General features: G+C 39.3%; 1 protein-coding gene across 1 annotated transcript in view; it reads left to right on the plus strand.

Moving 5' to 3' along the window:
• Positions 1–1,229: 1,229 nt before the first annotated feature.
• The window catches only part of LOC115040707 (CUB and sushi domain-containing protein 1-like), a 299,299-nt gene continuing 285,194 nt past the window's right edge, over positions 1,230–15,334 (plus strand). Inside the window, exon 1 of the mRNA XM_029497673.1 lies at positions 1,230–1,249. Within this exon, the coding sequence (XP_029353533.1) occupies positions 1,245–1,249 (5 nt within the window). The 5' untranslated portion in view covers positions 1,230–1,244. The remainder of the gene's footprint in view (positions 1,250–15,334) is intronic.

A 15,334-nucleotide genomic window follows, 5' to 3' on the forward strand; every position in this document is an offset into this window, starting at 1 on the left:
AGTCTTTTCTTCTGTGTATATATTTGTGCAAATACATTTGTTTGTGTATATGCAAGTACTCAGCAGTGACTGATACTCAGTGGGACTGTCATTCACTGAAAATACTTCTCCAAAAGCAGGAAGAATATATGAGCACTTACTCTTTGAATGGATTATTTCCCCCTTCATGGTAGTTTTCAGCTGAGACGTCCACATTATGTTACCGCGAGGGTCCTTTAACTTTAAAACAATTTAATATTGTGGTTTTGGTTGCCTTTTAATAATTATACTTTACCACAGAGCAGATTTAGGAAGGAATTTGTACACTGCCCTATAGCAATGCATTTGCCAATAGTGTATGCTTTACTATGCCTGTCTCTGTGATATGTGGATAATTTAAAGGTTGTCTTCAGTCTCATGTCAGCCTGTTTTAATGTTTAATATTTAAAATGCCACACTTTAAGACGTAGTGCACATTCAAATGGTTCTGAGCTTATATGTCATTGGAGGTTATTTTTGGTCAGAGATCAGTAGATGGCACTAACGCTGTCAGGATTAAAGAATTTGTGCTATGAGGTCTAAATATATACATTATGTGCTCGTACTCTGGCACTTTGCATGACAGCTTCACATGGCATATGCTATCGAGTCAGGGGAAGATGTGGAGCATGTGTTGCATTATGTTGGAGTTCCTGCAAGGACAGGGGCTTTTACTCTAGTGATGCCTGACTTGGCACATAACAAGTATAAGCTCTTCTCACAGTTTTATTTCATATGCATAATTCGTTACATTATTTCGAACACATTTAGATACTTTACTTAAAAAAGGAAAGTTACAGAATTATGCAAGTCTCTTTTATTTTCTCACCATGAACCCTATAAAGAATTTGATTAATTTTGAAAAGTTATCATGCTACAAGAAGAGTGGGTCTATCTTTAAAATTTAAGTTTACTAACATGATCTTTGTTTAAATAAACTCTAGAATGTAATGTACAGTGTAAATTTGAATTCTTAGTGTTTTAATCTGTTTGTGTCTCATCTGTCTCTTCCAGCTGAATCCTGTGGTGGTGTAGTCCAAGGCCTGAACGGCACTATAGAGTCGCCTGGTTTCCCCCACGGCTATCCCAACTATGCCAACTGTACATGGCTGATAATTACAGGAGAGAGAAACCGAATCCAGCTCACCTTCATCACGCTGGCGCTGGAGGAAGATTTTGATATCGTATCAGTTTATGATGGACAACCATTACCAGGCAACTTAAAAATGAGGTCAGAAAGTCTTCTTTCATTTACAGTTTGATCTTCTTTCCTTTTTAACAATTTATTATTTTGCAAGACATTAAGACAAAGACAAGGTATGAACCAAACAAAAACTGGGTTCAGTATTACATGTAATACAACTGGTGCTTCTCAAGTTGAGTTCAGTTGTTGAAGGTTGTAAACTCAAACACACTCAACACTCAAAATGGGAATGAATGCAAAGTCAATTTTATTTTTATTTTAGCGCTTTATTTTAGGACAAGGTCAGAGCATCTCTAAAACAACAGCTATTGTGGAGGTTCCCATTCTGCAGTGATCAGGACCTTTTCAGAAATTAGAGCTACTCTTGCTCTAATTTCTGAAAAGGCTTCAACGTGAATGACACAGAGCAATGGAAGGTGGCCTGGCCTAGTTTTCTTTTCTGAGCAGCTGGGGCATGTGGTTATTTATCTAGAGAAGATGTGCTTGCTTAAGTGCGATAGTTTGAACATTCTTCTGTTGGGTAAGTTTAGATCCAACCATTCATGTGGATGTTACTTTGATACACGTAATGCCTACTTTAGCATTGTTCAGACAAACTGGACTCCATCATAGAAATGATACTCCCTAAGTGCAGTGGCCTCTTCAGCACAATAATGCATTAAGCCCAAAAGTCTCCAAAATCTTTATTTCAATACAATCCAGAATCCGGCAACTTCCTGGACTTAAAAGACTGGTCTTAACGTTTTGATGCTTTGTAACACTGCCCACCTTCAGATGTCTAGTTAAATCCATGACTCAATAGATCAGAGCTGTTTTGGCAGCGCATTATTCAGCAAGTGGTCATAATGTTATGGCCGATCTTACCTTGTGGATCATTTAAATGTTTATTTTTATGTAGATCCAAAAAGAAAATGTGCAGAAAAATATAAGTCACTTGTGAATTGGCAGCATTCCTACTTGGTGACTTGTAGGACTATAATATTGTTGCAGCAAAGCAAAAAGCACATCTACAAAGCTGGCAAACTTTAGGAAGCTTCTTCATAGTGTCCTGCTTGAATGCTGGAGGGGTGAGCTGGGACTGCACCAAGTTGTGTTTGTGGTTTGCAGTGCGGTTATGGATAACAGTGGATTTTTCCTTGAAAACAATATAAAGCTTTCTCAGTCCTTGAGGAATCACACACACACATATATATATATATATTTTTTTATTTTTTTTTTTTTTTCCATTATTATTTTTTTCATGTGGGCAAACAGAGTAGACTGTGGACTAAAATGAGCGGTGGGTTTTATGTGGAGACAAACATTTGGCATCACCATTAGGATGTTCTCTCTAGTTGTTGCCTCTTTTGCTAGGCCAAGGTTGCAGCAAAATAGTAGTAGTCCATGATTCAAGACTTCTTTTCTACTTGAGAAATATCATTTCTTTATGTGTGTTTAGACCATCATGGTTCTGAATGTCATTATTCAGTTAGTTATTACTAAGTGTTATGTTCTATTTGTTATTGCAAATAAGTGTTCATTCAAATCCCAAATCTCAACTCTGACTCACTTCCCTAATTTGTTGCATCTGATGCGTTGTACTAGATAATATTTTTGCAGAGATAATCTTGTGATATCTCACCTGTATTATTTTATGTGTTGCTTTTGGTTTGGATCCACAACAAGCACACAAGACGGCTTTGTTTAGGATTATGTTATGCTTAACCTCAATTATCGCAAGCCTCAAGATACAACAAAACACATCCATTAGATCATTCACCAAGTTCATTTCCAAAGTACATTTTCATGTGTTCATGAAATCCGCTGTTTTGCCAGCTTGGTGGCTGTGCTGCTTCCACTTGCTTGTGTCAATTAGCTCTGGAGTTATTTGGCGGACACATTATTAGACAGCAACCCAAACATACCGGTTGTGCTTCAGCTGTTTTGTCCCTCGCTTGCAAGCCCTCAAATTGAAAAGATCATGGTGAAGAGTGGTGTATTGGCTGCTTACCACAGCTTCTGGCCCAAAGTGCTTTGAGCTCTTGCAGTGAACCCATTCCCAATGTCATTTAGATCAAGTGACTAAGCTGGGAGGTGCAGGCTCATTCTCTCTTCTGTGAATGGTGTAGACATTACTCAAGACAGGCAGCATAGTATTGAATTGAGACCACTGGCAAGCTTTCTTTTGTGCCTTTGTGGTCTTCCTGGTGTTCGTCACTGCTGGCAAAACTATGACCAGACTTATTAAGCTCCCTTTGACTGCAGCTGAGCATCAGCAGTGATTGCTTGTTTTTCCTTGTTTTTGTTTATTGCGGTGTAACTTGTGTTTTCATATAAAACATTTCGCCCCATCCATGCAAGGGCTGACTCCAATAATCTGGCTCCTCTACAGTCTCTGCCTGAGCTCCACGAGGGCAGTGGTCTGCTGGTTGATCTAACAGCTTCTCTTCCTCTCAGCTTCTGGCTGACGGGTGTAAGTCTTGTTGATATGAACCTATCAGACTACCCACATGCACAGTGGGCTGAAGGCAAGAGGAGCTGACCACCTTTGTTCACAAAAAGGAGCACAGCAGAGGCAAGATAGATCTTTTTCTCACCACCCAACCCTCTAGCTGCTCTTAGACCCCGTGTGTTGGGAATAATGCAATATCATATACAGAAGAAAGGCTGACCTGGCATCTGTAGCGTCTTCCTACCAGCCCCAGCTGTGCGTCAGCAGCAGAAATTCTTCATCTTCCTACTCACTTGGATGACTGATGTCAACAGTGTAAAGATATTACTTTTTGAAACTAAAAAAGCTTCTCCCTGAGTAAAATCACTGGCTTCTCTGTGCCTTTATCTTCAGTACAAGAGTGTTATACAGTATAAGAGACAGACAATTTTATCCCTATTTCCTTATTGTCCATTTAGTTTTACAGTATTTTGATCAAACCTTACCTGAACGAAGTATGTTTTCAGAAATAGAGGCTATATTTCAACTTAGTCCCCATTACAGCAGTTTAAATTTCAGTCACTGTTCTGAATCAATAAAAAAGTAAAACTTTTTACAGCCATCACTCAGGCCTGCACGGATGAATAAGTTGAAGTCAAAAGATTGATTTCAGGACTTTAAATATCCCTTCAAGAATTGTCTGTTTGTCATTTTTATTTAACCAAATCTCATTGGAAAACAAAATTTCTTGCACAGGAATTGCTCTATTGGCTGCTTCTGATGTAATGTCTTGCTTGTTTAAATTGTCATGGGATCACCCTCTGATCAGTTTCCTGTGTACTATAAGAATAGTGCACAGTCAATTGATTCTGCTCTTTGGCATTTTTAGTAAGTCAAGCATTTTGTGTATCCTCCAGGTATGACTAATTAGATTTTGTGATGCAAGATTGATCCTTGTCCCAAACTCTTGTCATAAAGCTGTGGTAAAATTTACTGGCATTGGATGATATAGCTGAACAGAACCATAGTGATAATGCTGCATGTCAGTGAATGTTAGCAGACATCCATTTATTTCCTATACCACAATATCTGCCATGGGTCATGAGGTGCTGTACCTAACCCTGGGCGAAATTGGGTGAGGGCAGGATTAACTCAAGATAGTTTCCAGTCGACATCTATGGTTGACATACGGTAGACAACCAACCGTTTATACCTACAGGCAATTTAGAGCCACCAATTAACCTAAATGTACATGTCTATGGACTGTGGGAGGAAGCCCCAGCACACTGAGGGAATCTGACCTTGGCCTGGGCTGTGGCCTTCTTGCTTTTAAATTAAAAAAACAATGACCTGTTTGAAGGTGCTGCTGGATTTCATCATACTTCTAGTTTGCTTCTTTGAACCAGACTGAGAGCCATTATGGAGTCAGGTCAGAGGGTACAGCAAGCTGAGCTGCTGAAATTCTTATGGTTTGTGTCATGTACCCTCTGGGCCTCGTGTTAGCGGCTCACCATATTTCCGCTACTGCACATGAGACGTTTGCAGTGTTTCAGGCGGCTCAGACCTGAAATTTCACAAGTTGAGTGACACCTTTTTGATGCTTGTGGGAACACATTGTGTGTGACCCACAATTCAACAGTTTGTGAGGAAATCACAAACATGCCATCAAATTCCTTTAGCACAGAGTACAGTTTTACAAATATTACAGAATTATTTGTATCTAGCAAATCATTGTTGGTTAGGCCAATAATACATAAGTGGATAGATTTAGCATTTTTGTCTTTTTTTCCTCTGCTTGTACATAGGCCATCCCGGCCTCTACATCCTAATAATATACAACCACTATACTGTGTCCTGAATGAACAATATCAATAAAACATTGATTCCTAAGGCAAAATAGCCGATATATAGAGAGAAGTCTGCAGTGCTATTTATATTTAACGAAAAAGAAAGATTGCAAACATCATCTAGATTAGAAATCTAATCTACACAAACTCAATAGTGATAAAAGACATGCAATCAAAAGAGGAGCCTCTTTGCTTGGCAAGATTTATATCAAACACATCCTTCAGAAATTTAGAAATAAAATATAATTGCTAGTTATCCATGATGGGCTAATATCCATTCCAGTTGCTGACGCTGAAATGCTTTTATTGTTGAGTGATAACATGCTTTGGCCCATAATTCAACAGCAAGCCATGTGTCCCTACTTTTATCAGTGGAGGTGGGCACAATATTGGAAATGCTATTCAAAAGTATGCACTCCATTTTAATTCCACAATTTTAATGACACAATGTTGTGTTGAATTGCATAGTTGGTGTTAATGACTTTGTAAATGCACACTGTATTTGTTATTGTATCTTATCTGAATATATGGGATATAAAATATAAAGTTTTATTTTATTTATTTCTATTAGAAATAAAGATAAAAAATAAAGATTTAGGTACTTTATACTTTCCTTATCAACATAATTTGTTGGAAGTTAACTACTGAATATCATTAATCCTGACAACTCAAAGGTCACAAAATCCTAAATAAAGGGCACTGTATTACACCCAGCACAAAGTGATGCAAAGTTGTGCAAAGCACAAGCTAAATTACTTCACTAGTTTTGTACTGATGCAGTTCTCAGTTCCCTGGCCATTGTCCACATTTTTTAAATAACAAACACATCTGCTCCCATCACATCATCCAAGGACATTTTGGTCTTAAAATTAGGATTGTTCAGGCAGATTGTTGGCACATGGCTATGCTGAGGCAGCGGGAAACAATTGAGCAACAAAAACCTGGTCTGAAGTCATTGGCACAGTATTTCATTGATGTTTCAAGTACACATTATCAAGAGAGTAACACACACAGTCTCTGTTACCCATAGTGAGCTGAAGGCACAGCAGTGTGTGCAACAGGATTTCCTGTTGGGTTAGGGTTTCATAAGAAAGCAAAGATTTATTGACACTTCACATCATTTAATGCAAAGTATGCCTAACACTGTGATTTGTGTCATTACTTCTTGGTAGAGCTGTGCATGGTGCACTGATTCATTCAGCCCTTCCTTTCTCTTTAGGTCAAACAGGACTGCTGCATTTGGTGTGGACACACTAATCAGTACCAAAACATAATCAACTCAACATATATGCAATCTAAATCCTTGTGCGGTGATAGTTTTTTTTCTGCAGTTAAAATAAAAATAAGTGATTTTAATTTAGTCACTCTAAATGCATTGCAAGACTTTGTGGGCTGTTAAAATAGAACAAAAAGTGTGTTTCTTCAATGTAAGAGATTTTATAAAAAAAAAAAAAAAAAAAAAAAAAAAAAAAAAAGGAAAAAGTAACGCTTCTTTAGTGATTAACTACCAAACCCAGCTTCATCCAAACCTCTGCTTTTTGAAATTCCCTGCACCTCCAGTACAGTGATACTGTCATGTCTTGAGGATCAGATTTTCCACTGTCATGCATTTGTTGTTTGTTTTGTCACTGATCTTTCCTCATTAAAGCTTATTTCAAGAAATCCTCCTCTCTACTCTTCACATCCTAGAATTATATTGCTGCATTTGGTCTTAAGCCAACCTATATTTACAGAATTCACAAATATGATGGGATTTTTGGATTATCGGATTTATAGATACAAAGTGTTTGTTTTTTTTTTTTTTTATTTTATAGTTTGCAGACCTTCTGGTAAACTGTGTAGGCGCATAAGGAAAGCAGCTGATAAATGGCTTTAGACACATCAGTGGAGTTTTTAGGCGAGTATTTACATTGTCTGAGTCTAAACATGCCCCGGAGCAGATGTTTTGCTGAAGAAACTCAAGCATTTTATTTTATTCAACTGTGCTGTATTTTTTATTATTTTTAACTGAACCCTAACCCTAATTACATTAGGTGATGTAGCTCAACATAGATAATAAAATGATTAAAATAGAACTTAGACAATGAGATGACATGAAAATTCCACTGAAATGTATACTAATACAAATATTTTAGGGGGGTTAGCAGCTACAGGACACATCCGTCCTTGTCTGCAACCTGTGCTTGTCCCTGTCGCAGTGGTATTTGTCTTCGACCACCATAAAGTCAACTGAAAAAAAAAAAACAACAGAAAACTGAAATGCTTTTAGAAAGTTGCTGAAACCAGCAGTTAATTCTGCGATGTAGTAGCGTAAGCCGCAAACGATAGCGGCACTTAGCAAGACACTTAGCGTGACACATGTCTGCCACAGAAGTTTTTTCCTCACGCTGGATTTTTACACGGCCCTTTAACCTTAAAAATCTGTAGGTCAGACAGAATTAATTGAGCCTTTTCAAAGATCTCACCTTGTCAACATGAGTAAGATCATTAAGTGGAATTCCTCCAATTCCGCATGCACTGACAATTCTTTGGAGTCAGTTATCCTCCTTGGACAGTCACAAACAAGGGAAAGAGTGTGTGCTGATTTGATAGAACAAGAGTAAAACAATTTCATACAGTTTACATGGCATCTTTTGGTGCACATACTTTGTAGCATCAGTGCTGTATCAATGAAATCAGCCACACCTGGGATGTGGACCATTTAGTTTCTGTCCAAAAAGGGAGCACATAGTCAGAGAAAACCACCTCATCATAGCATTTAGCAAGGAATGGCGTTCGAGAGAACTGGTTTGGCTATAAGGCAGAGAGGAGGGAGGAGACAGGGGCAGAGTGAGGTTATCAGTTAGCTGTTGTGTCTTTGTTGTACAGAGATTGAGACAGCAAAATCAGGAGAGCAGTACAGAGAGAAAATAGAGACACGGAGAGAGAATGTCAAGGCAAAAGGGTAAGGTTCATGCTGCGCTTTGTGTGTCTGCATGTGTGTGCCACAGAAAGAGAGTTCAAGGTGCGTTGCTCATTCAGCACAGTTAAATGTAAAATGTACACAGACACCAAAATACACACCTCATGAGTCATTTTTGTATTATTGCTAACTGTTGGAGATCATTATATAAATCTCTATATACATTTTAATTAATTAAATAAATATTTATAAATGAGTAAGTGTCCAAGAACCAATGACAGCCAAAAATGTTGGTATACTTTTCAATGGAAAACACTGAGAAATATTTGATGGTATAATTTTCTCATCAGTAAATGTGTTTACAGACAACATCTGGATAACACACACACTCATACACACACAAGCTCAGACTAACCCAAATAAATGCAGAGTAAAAACCACACTTTTCTAAGAAAAGTAGGCCAACGCTAGATCACCAGGCAATGGAACTAATCCAGGACTACTGCTAGAGAAGGGGGAGAGAACTACAGAGTGAGAGAGAGAGACAGAGAGGGGAAAAGTGTGGGAGGGATGAAGGTAGGACCTCTGGAGGAAGTAGAGACATAAGCATGACAAGGAGACAGGCCCACGTACACACACACAAACGTACGCAGGTATGCATGCTGTTGAAGCTAGTCAAACTAAGTCTTTCTGTGGTTGGTAGTTCTGTCCATCTGTCTGTGTTGTACTGTATTCTTAATAATTCTTTAAGATGGTTTGTTATGTCAGCAGCACATTAGAAAGTTAAGAGTGTAAAGATGAACTTGGATCGAAACCGAAAGAATGTGCATGATTTCTGTCAAATAAGCTTATTGATATCCTTCCTCCTCTGTTGTTCACTCATTTGCAGAATTATCTGTCCAGCTGAGCACTAAATTGATGTGACAGCAACAAAGTACTCAGTCTGGCTAGCTTTATCTATGTAAGCTTCAGTGAATGCAAAAGACATTTGTTTTAATTATCAAGCATCCTCCTGAAATGGAGCTGTAGCTTGTGGTTTTTTTGCTGGATGGCAGCATCCACAGAGCTCTAAATGCAACTTCTTTCCCCAGGGAAGAAAGGTTTTCATGTTTCTGAGAAACTGCGTACAGCTTTAAAATAATTACTGAATTAAGAATGCATAATTTATTTTCTTTTCAAATCACTGCTGCCAATATAGCACAATATCCAAGTTTTAAGCTGACCCTAACGGTATTTTCTTTCCGATGTCACTAAGAAGTGCATAAAAAAAAAACTACAACAAAAAAAAAAAACAAGTCTTGTAAATGATATTTAATCTTTTTTTAACTTTTTTTTTTTCAGTTTCATAATTTTTTTGGGGGTGGTATTTATGTTATGGGCAGACCAGTTGATTGTAGGTATATTTTGGGTATATCCTAAATCATTATTTAAAGTTATATTATGATTTTTTTTTTCTTTATTTGAATACTTTTTAACTTAAATTGATGTTTCTGCCTAGCAAGTGCAATCAATTAAAACCTAAACACAGCCAACTGTGAGGTTACGGATCTTTAGATTTTTTGTTTAGATTCACAAACCCAAGTTCACATGTCAGACTTTGGGAGTATTTTGTCAGCAGAAAAACGAATGTGAATTGTTGTCAAGAATGAAAATGACCGGGAGGAACAGCACTGATCAAGCAGGCTGTGGACTGATGCTGAGTTCAGCTGCTACGCCGGACTGTGGGACTGATGAGAATATTTAGAGCTGCAGGCCTCCTGCCTTACCTAACACCTGTTACTGCTGAGACACAGCAGGGTGCAGAAGAAGAGATGAAGTAAAACAAAGAGGAAGTTACAGGGATAGGAGACATGTAGAAGAGAGAGAGCAAGGTGAAAAGCAGAGAGAAAACTGGGTCAGTTGCCCGATGAGTTTTGCTTAAGTTGTTTACATGAAGTGTGCATTTTGATCAGCACAATGCAAACACACATATTTTCTTACACACACAAACTTGTTTTACTAATACCCTGGGGACCAGTAATTTATGTACTGTATGATTTAACCTAGGGGCAGTGCATATGGCATAATTTTTAGCACTGTTGTGCTGTTGCACTGACTTTGCATGTTCTCCCCTTGCCTGCGTGGGTTTCCTCTAGTTACTCTGGTTTCCTCCCACCAAGACATCATGTTTAGGTTAAATTGTCCGTAGGTCTGATTGTGAGTGGGAGTGGTTGTTGGTCTCTGTCTGTCTCTGTGTGTTGACCCTGTGATGGACTGGCGACCTGTCCAGGGTGTACCTGACCCTCACCCAGTGTGAATTGGGATTGGCTTCTGCAGCCCCCATGACCCAGAAACAGACAAGCGGTTGAAGATGAATGAATGAATGATTTAACCTGTAAGATGCACCCTAACCATCAGTTCTCAATGCCTAACCTTAACATTTCAAGTTTCAAGCCTCACAAAACAGCCGCTGTCAGTGGGGAACGAATATTATGTCTCCACAGGAACACATATCCCCATGGGCCAGTGTGTATTCAGATTGAAGTCCCCACTGGGATGTAAAACAAGCCCCCCACCCCCCCCGATTAGGACCTTGTCATTGAAGCTGCATTTCAGTGTGAAACATCTGTGGTTTGTTTACCCAGTGATAGAGTTCTAAATCAAAGTACCAAAAAAGAAAACAGGATGAGAAAATACAGTGACAATGAAAAGGAAAAAAAAGTTAAACGGGTTAGGGTTAGGGTTAGGGTTAGAAGAAGAAACTCTATGGGTTGGCACCAAACTAAAGAAATAAAATTCAAAAAACATCAACAAAAATCAACATCACAATTCAAAGCACAGTCCTCACAAAGTTCTCCCTTCAGCAATCTATTTTTCAATCTAAATGACATATGCACTCATGAATTGTTCACCATAGGCCTCGGCCACCCAGAGTTATGCCATCCAATTTCTTTCAGAAAAATACAACATTGTCATCCATATATAGCCTTCTCTTACTCTCTCCTGCATTTCTGGACACTGGGAGGAAATTATCTCCTTGCACTAGAGGTGACAATTAAGGCTAAACACAATCAACAAAGCATCACCTCACCTCATGCAGCCATTCATAAACTCTAAACTCTAGGTGTATTGGAACAGCTGTAATCATGTCTCAGACATTGTAATTCCTCTCTGCAACAGCATTCTTGAAAGCTAAAAGAAAGTTTACATGTACATCTGTGATTACAGACTTGGAATAAGGGAAACATAGCTCATTTTTGTTGAACTATTGTTCAAGATGGTGAGATCCACAACAACTTCGGTATTAGCTGTGAGTGAGTCAGCCATTCGAGTGGAGGATTCCTGGTTTTTGGTTTTTGTTCTTTTCCCAGAGATACACTGGATGATCAGATTACAGAGTGAAGTCTGGATGAAAGATTGTCTACCTAAACAAATTCAAAATTAGCGTTGTAGTTGCACCTTTAGTAACACAGAGCAGTGATATCAACATGTTTTGACTCTCCCTGAAGAATACAGAGTACAGCATGGTGGGAACTTAAACCACCAGATGTCAGCAAAAACAAGATTAGATAGATATATAGATAGATCCTGTCGGAAATTTAAGGGATCCAGTAGCTTACACAGAAATGTACAAAAAGGACCTACACAACCCTTATATCAACAACAACAATAACAACAGATAGACAACCAACAATCAGCCACACATGATACATAAATGACCCAAATTAAATTTATAAAGTAATAATGGAATATATTAAAAAAATAATAAGAATTTAGGGCAAAGGTTTGGGGAAGTTGCAATGGGCTAATGTAGCCTGTAAGTTAATTCCAAACAGTCCCTAACACACATCACATTGTGATGAGGGAATGGGGGTAAAGAGAGGTAGACTCATTGCGTTAAATCAATTTCACACATCCTCTTCTGTGTAATGTTAAAAAGTTGGATGGCCCTGCGAACAAAGGACCTCCTTAGTCTGGCTGTAGAGCATGACACAGAGAGAGGTCTTCCATTAAACATGCTCCTCTGTTTTGAGAATATGCTGTGCAGTGGATGACAGTTGTTGTCCATTATGGTCAGCATTTCAGTCAGAGTCCTTTGCTCTGCAGCCATTGTCTATATGTTCAATTCAGGGCCGACCACAAAGCCAGTTTTCCTAATCAGCCTGTCATGACGCCCAGCGTCGCTCGTTTTAACTCTGCCACCTCAACACACAACAGTATAAAAGAGGACACTGGCCATGACAGACATGGCAAGGAGCTTAATGTACACAGTGCAGGTCCTCAATCTTCTCAGGAAGTAGAGCTGGCTCTGCCCTTTCCTGTAGAGGGCATCTGTGTTTCCTGACCAGTCTAGTTCAGTGGTGGTTCAAGACCAATTTTACTGAGGGGGTCTGACAGGGGCCAGGGGTTTTGTCAGAGGGACACATTCAACCAGGGGCAAAAAAGACAAAGATTCATTATCATATTTGATTTATTTTTATATTCATAAAACTAGTGATTAACCATTGTGAGCAAAGTGAATGGTTCAAAATATCACATTTGAGACACAAATATAAAAAAAATATATATAAAATATTTCAGACTGTATTGATTCATCAGCTGATGAATTGATAATGAAAATAGCTGTTAGGAGTAGCCTTGGTTCAGTTTCTCAGTCCACAATTATATAAATACATTGGCTGCCCTATTATTACAGTAACTTTACTCTGTGGTTTTGGTGATTTCTTGCAAACTGGTCAACAAATGACTTAAGACTCAATGCCTTTGCCCTCCTAGCCTCAATGCTCAGTACACCCAGGCTGCTTAATCTCTTGTTCATGGGGGATCTGAAGTATGTTTTCGCAAGCTTTAACATAGAAAAACTCTGTTCGCAAGAGGCAGTACTCACTGGGATTGCAGCTGCTATTGGCACTGCTAGCTGACAAGAAGAAGAAGAGGAAGCAAGTTGCTTCCTGGTGGATGGGAACTTCGCAATCATCTTTTTCACCATATATCTACAAAACTGGCCCTTTAGTGTTGCAATGCACTAAAGGATCAGACTAGAATCTCAAGCCACATGCATTAAGTCTGCCGTTTGCATCAGCATAATATCAAAATTTTACTGTATAATCTTTGTTCGGTGGGGGGCCACAGAGGGGTCCAGACTTCGTATAACAGGGTCACTGGCCCCTGTTGCCCCCCATAGAACTGCCTCAGGCCCAGTTTATTTTCCAGGTGTAACCCCAGGTATTTTTATGTCGTGACCACCTCCACATTTACCCTCTCTATCAAGATTGACAGCAGGGAGCTTCTGAAGTCCCCCACCATCTCCTTGGTCTTAGTGGTGTTCAACTGGACATGTTTGAGCCTGCACAATTCCCCAGAGTTGTCCACTAGGCATCTGTACTCCTCTGCCTGCCAATCTCTTGTACATCCCACAATTGCAGTGGTGTCTGAGAACTTCTGCATATGGCATGTCTCTGAGTTGTAGCAGAAATCAGATGCATACAAGGTGAACAGTGAACAGCTAGTGAAAGCAAAGTCCCCTGAGGTGCTTCAGTACCGCCATCCAACATCTCAGATAGGCAGTCCATCAACCTAGCGAATTGTGGTCTCTCAGTGAGGTAGTCCATAATCCAGGATACCAGGTGGGCGTCAATCCCAATTTACATGGCTTTACCTCCCAGAATGAGGGGCTGGACAGTGTTAAAGGCACCTGAAAAATATTATCATTCTCACAGCACCTCTCCCCATGTCCAGATGAGAGTGAGCTCTGTCCAGGAGGTAGATACTGGTGTCCTCAACACCCACCTTCTCCTGGTAGGCAAACTGGAGTGCAAGTGCAGGTGTACCTGGGGTCTGTGGAGGTGGAGTAGTAGGGTCGCTCCATGGTCTTCATCACATGTGATGTTACAGCGACAGGCCCGAAGACATGCATCTCACAAGGATGAGGCTTCGTAGGGAAAGGGACAAACCATGAGGTTTTCCATAGCACTGGGACCTTCCCTTGTCGGAGGCACATGTTGAAGAGCTGCTGAAGTTCCTAGCTCCTAGTTCACCAGCACATGACTTGAGCCGTTTAGCATATTAGCATCATCTGTAATATTTTTCATGAATATTTGTCTTTATGTGCTTGCTCAAGGGGCAGCATGGTCGTGGGTTGGGTTCCCAGCCTGGGGCCTTTCTGTGCGGAGTTTGTATGTTCTCCCCATGTCTGCGTGGGTTTCCTTTGGGTGCTCCGTTTTCCTCCCACCATCCAAAAACATCATGTTTGGGTTAACTGGTGACTCTAAGTTGTCTGAGTGTGAGTGTGAGTGGTTGTTAGTCTCTGTGTGTCGGCCCTGTGATGGACTGGTGACCTGTCCAGGGTGTACCCTACCCTCTCCCAGTGTGAGCTGGGATTGGCTCTAGCAATCTGTGACCTGGAAATGAATAAGGAGTAGAAGATGAATGAATGAAATAATGAATTTTGAGTCCTGTATTTTCCTGTCTCAGTTTTGTTAGGTGTCATTTTTTTGACAGCATTACCTTTAATGGGATCTCATCATATTTATTTTTAATGTCACAGTTGTTGTCAAAACTTGAAATGTGTGGAGTAATCCTTTAAACATGTTTTTAGATTACATAACCACACCTCAGTTTTCTTTTTTGTACATTTCATAATCATTGTTTGGTTACAAACATTTGAGAGATGACATGGCAAGTAAAGACAGAATCAATGTAAAACTTAATATTTTCTCAGAAATTGCTTCCTTCAAAAGTATATATTACAATATATTTCATTTCTCATTTTATTATATTCATAATTAATTATATATTCTACAAATAATTGAATAATCCAATTAGTTATGCTGCTAAAGGTCTTGTTATGATTATAGTTGTTTTCCATTTTATAATATTCATAAGGCTACTGTTGTGGAACATGCCTGCAGTCTGAACTGGGTGCACAGACTAAACCCAAAAAATGACTTTCCTCCAGGGAAAAGTAAATTATA

This window comes from Echeneis naucrates, chromosome 3, assembly GCF_900963305.1.
Source record: "Echeneis naucrates chromosome 3, fEcheNa1.1, whole genome shotgun sequence".
Lineage (NCBI taxonomy): Eukaryota > Metazoa > Chordata > Actinopteri > Carangiformes > Echeneidae > Echeneis > Echeneis naucrates.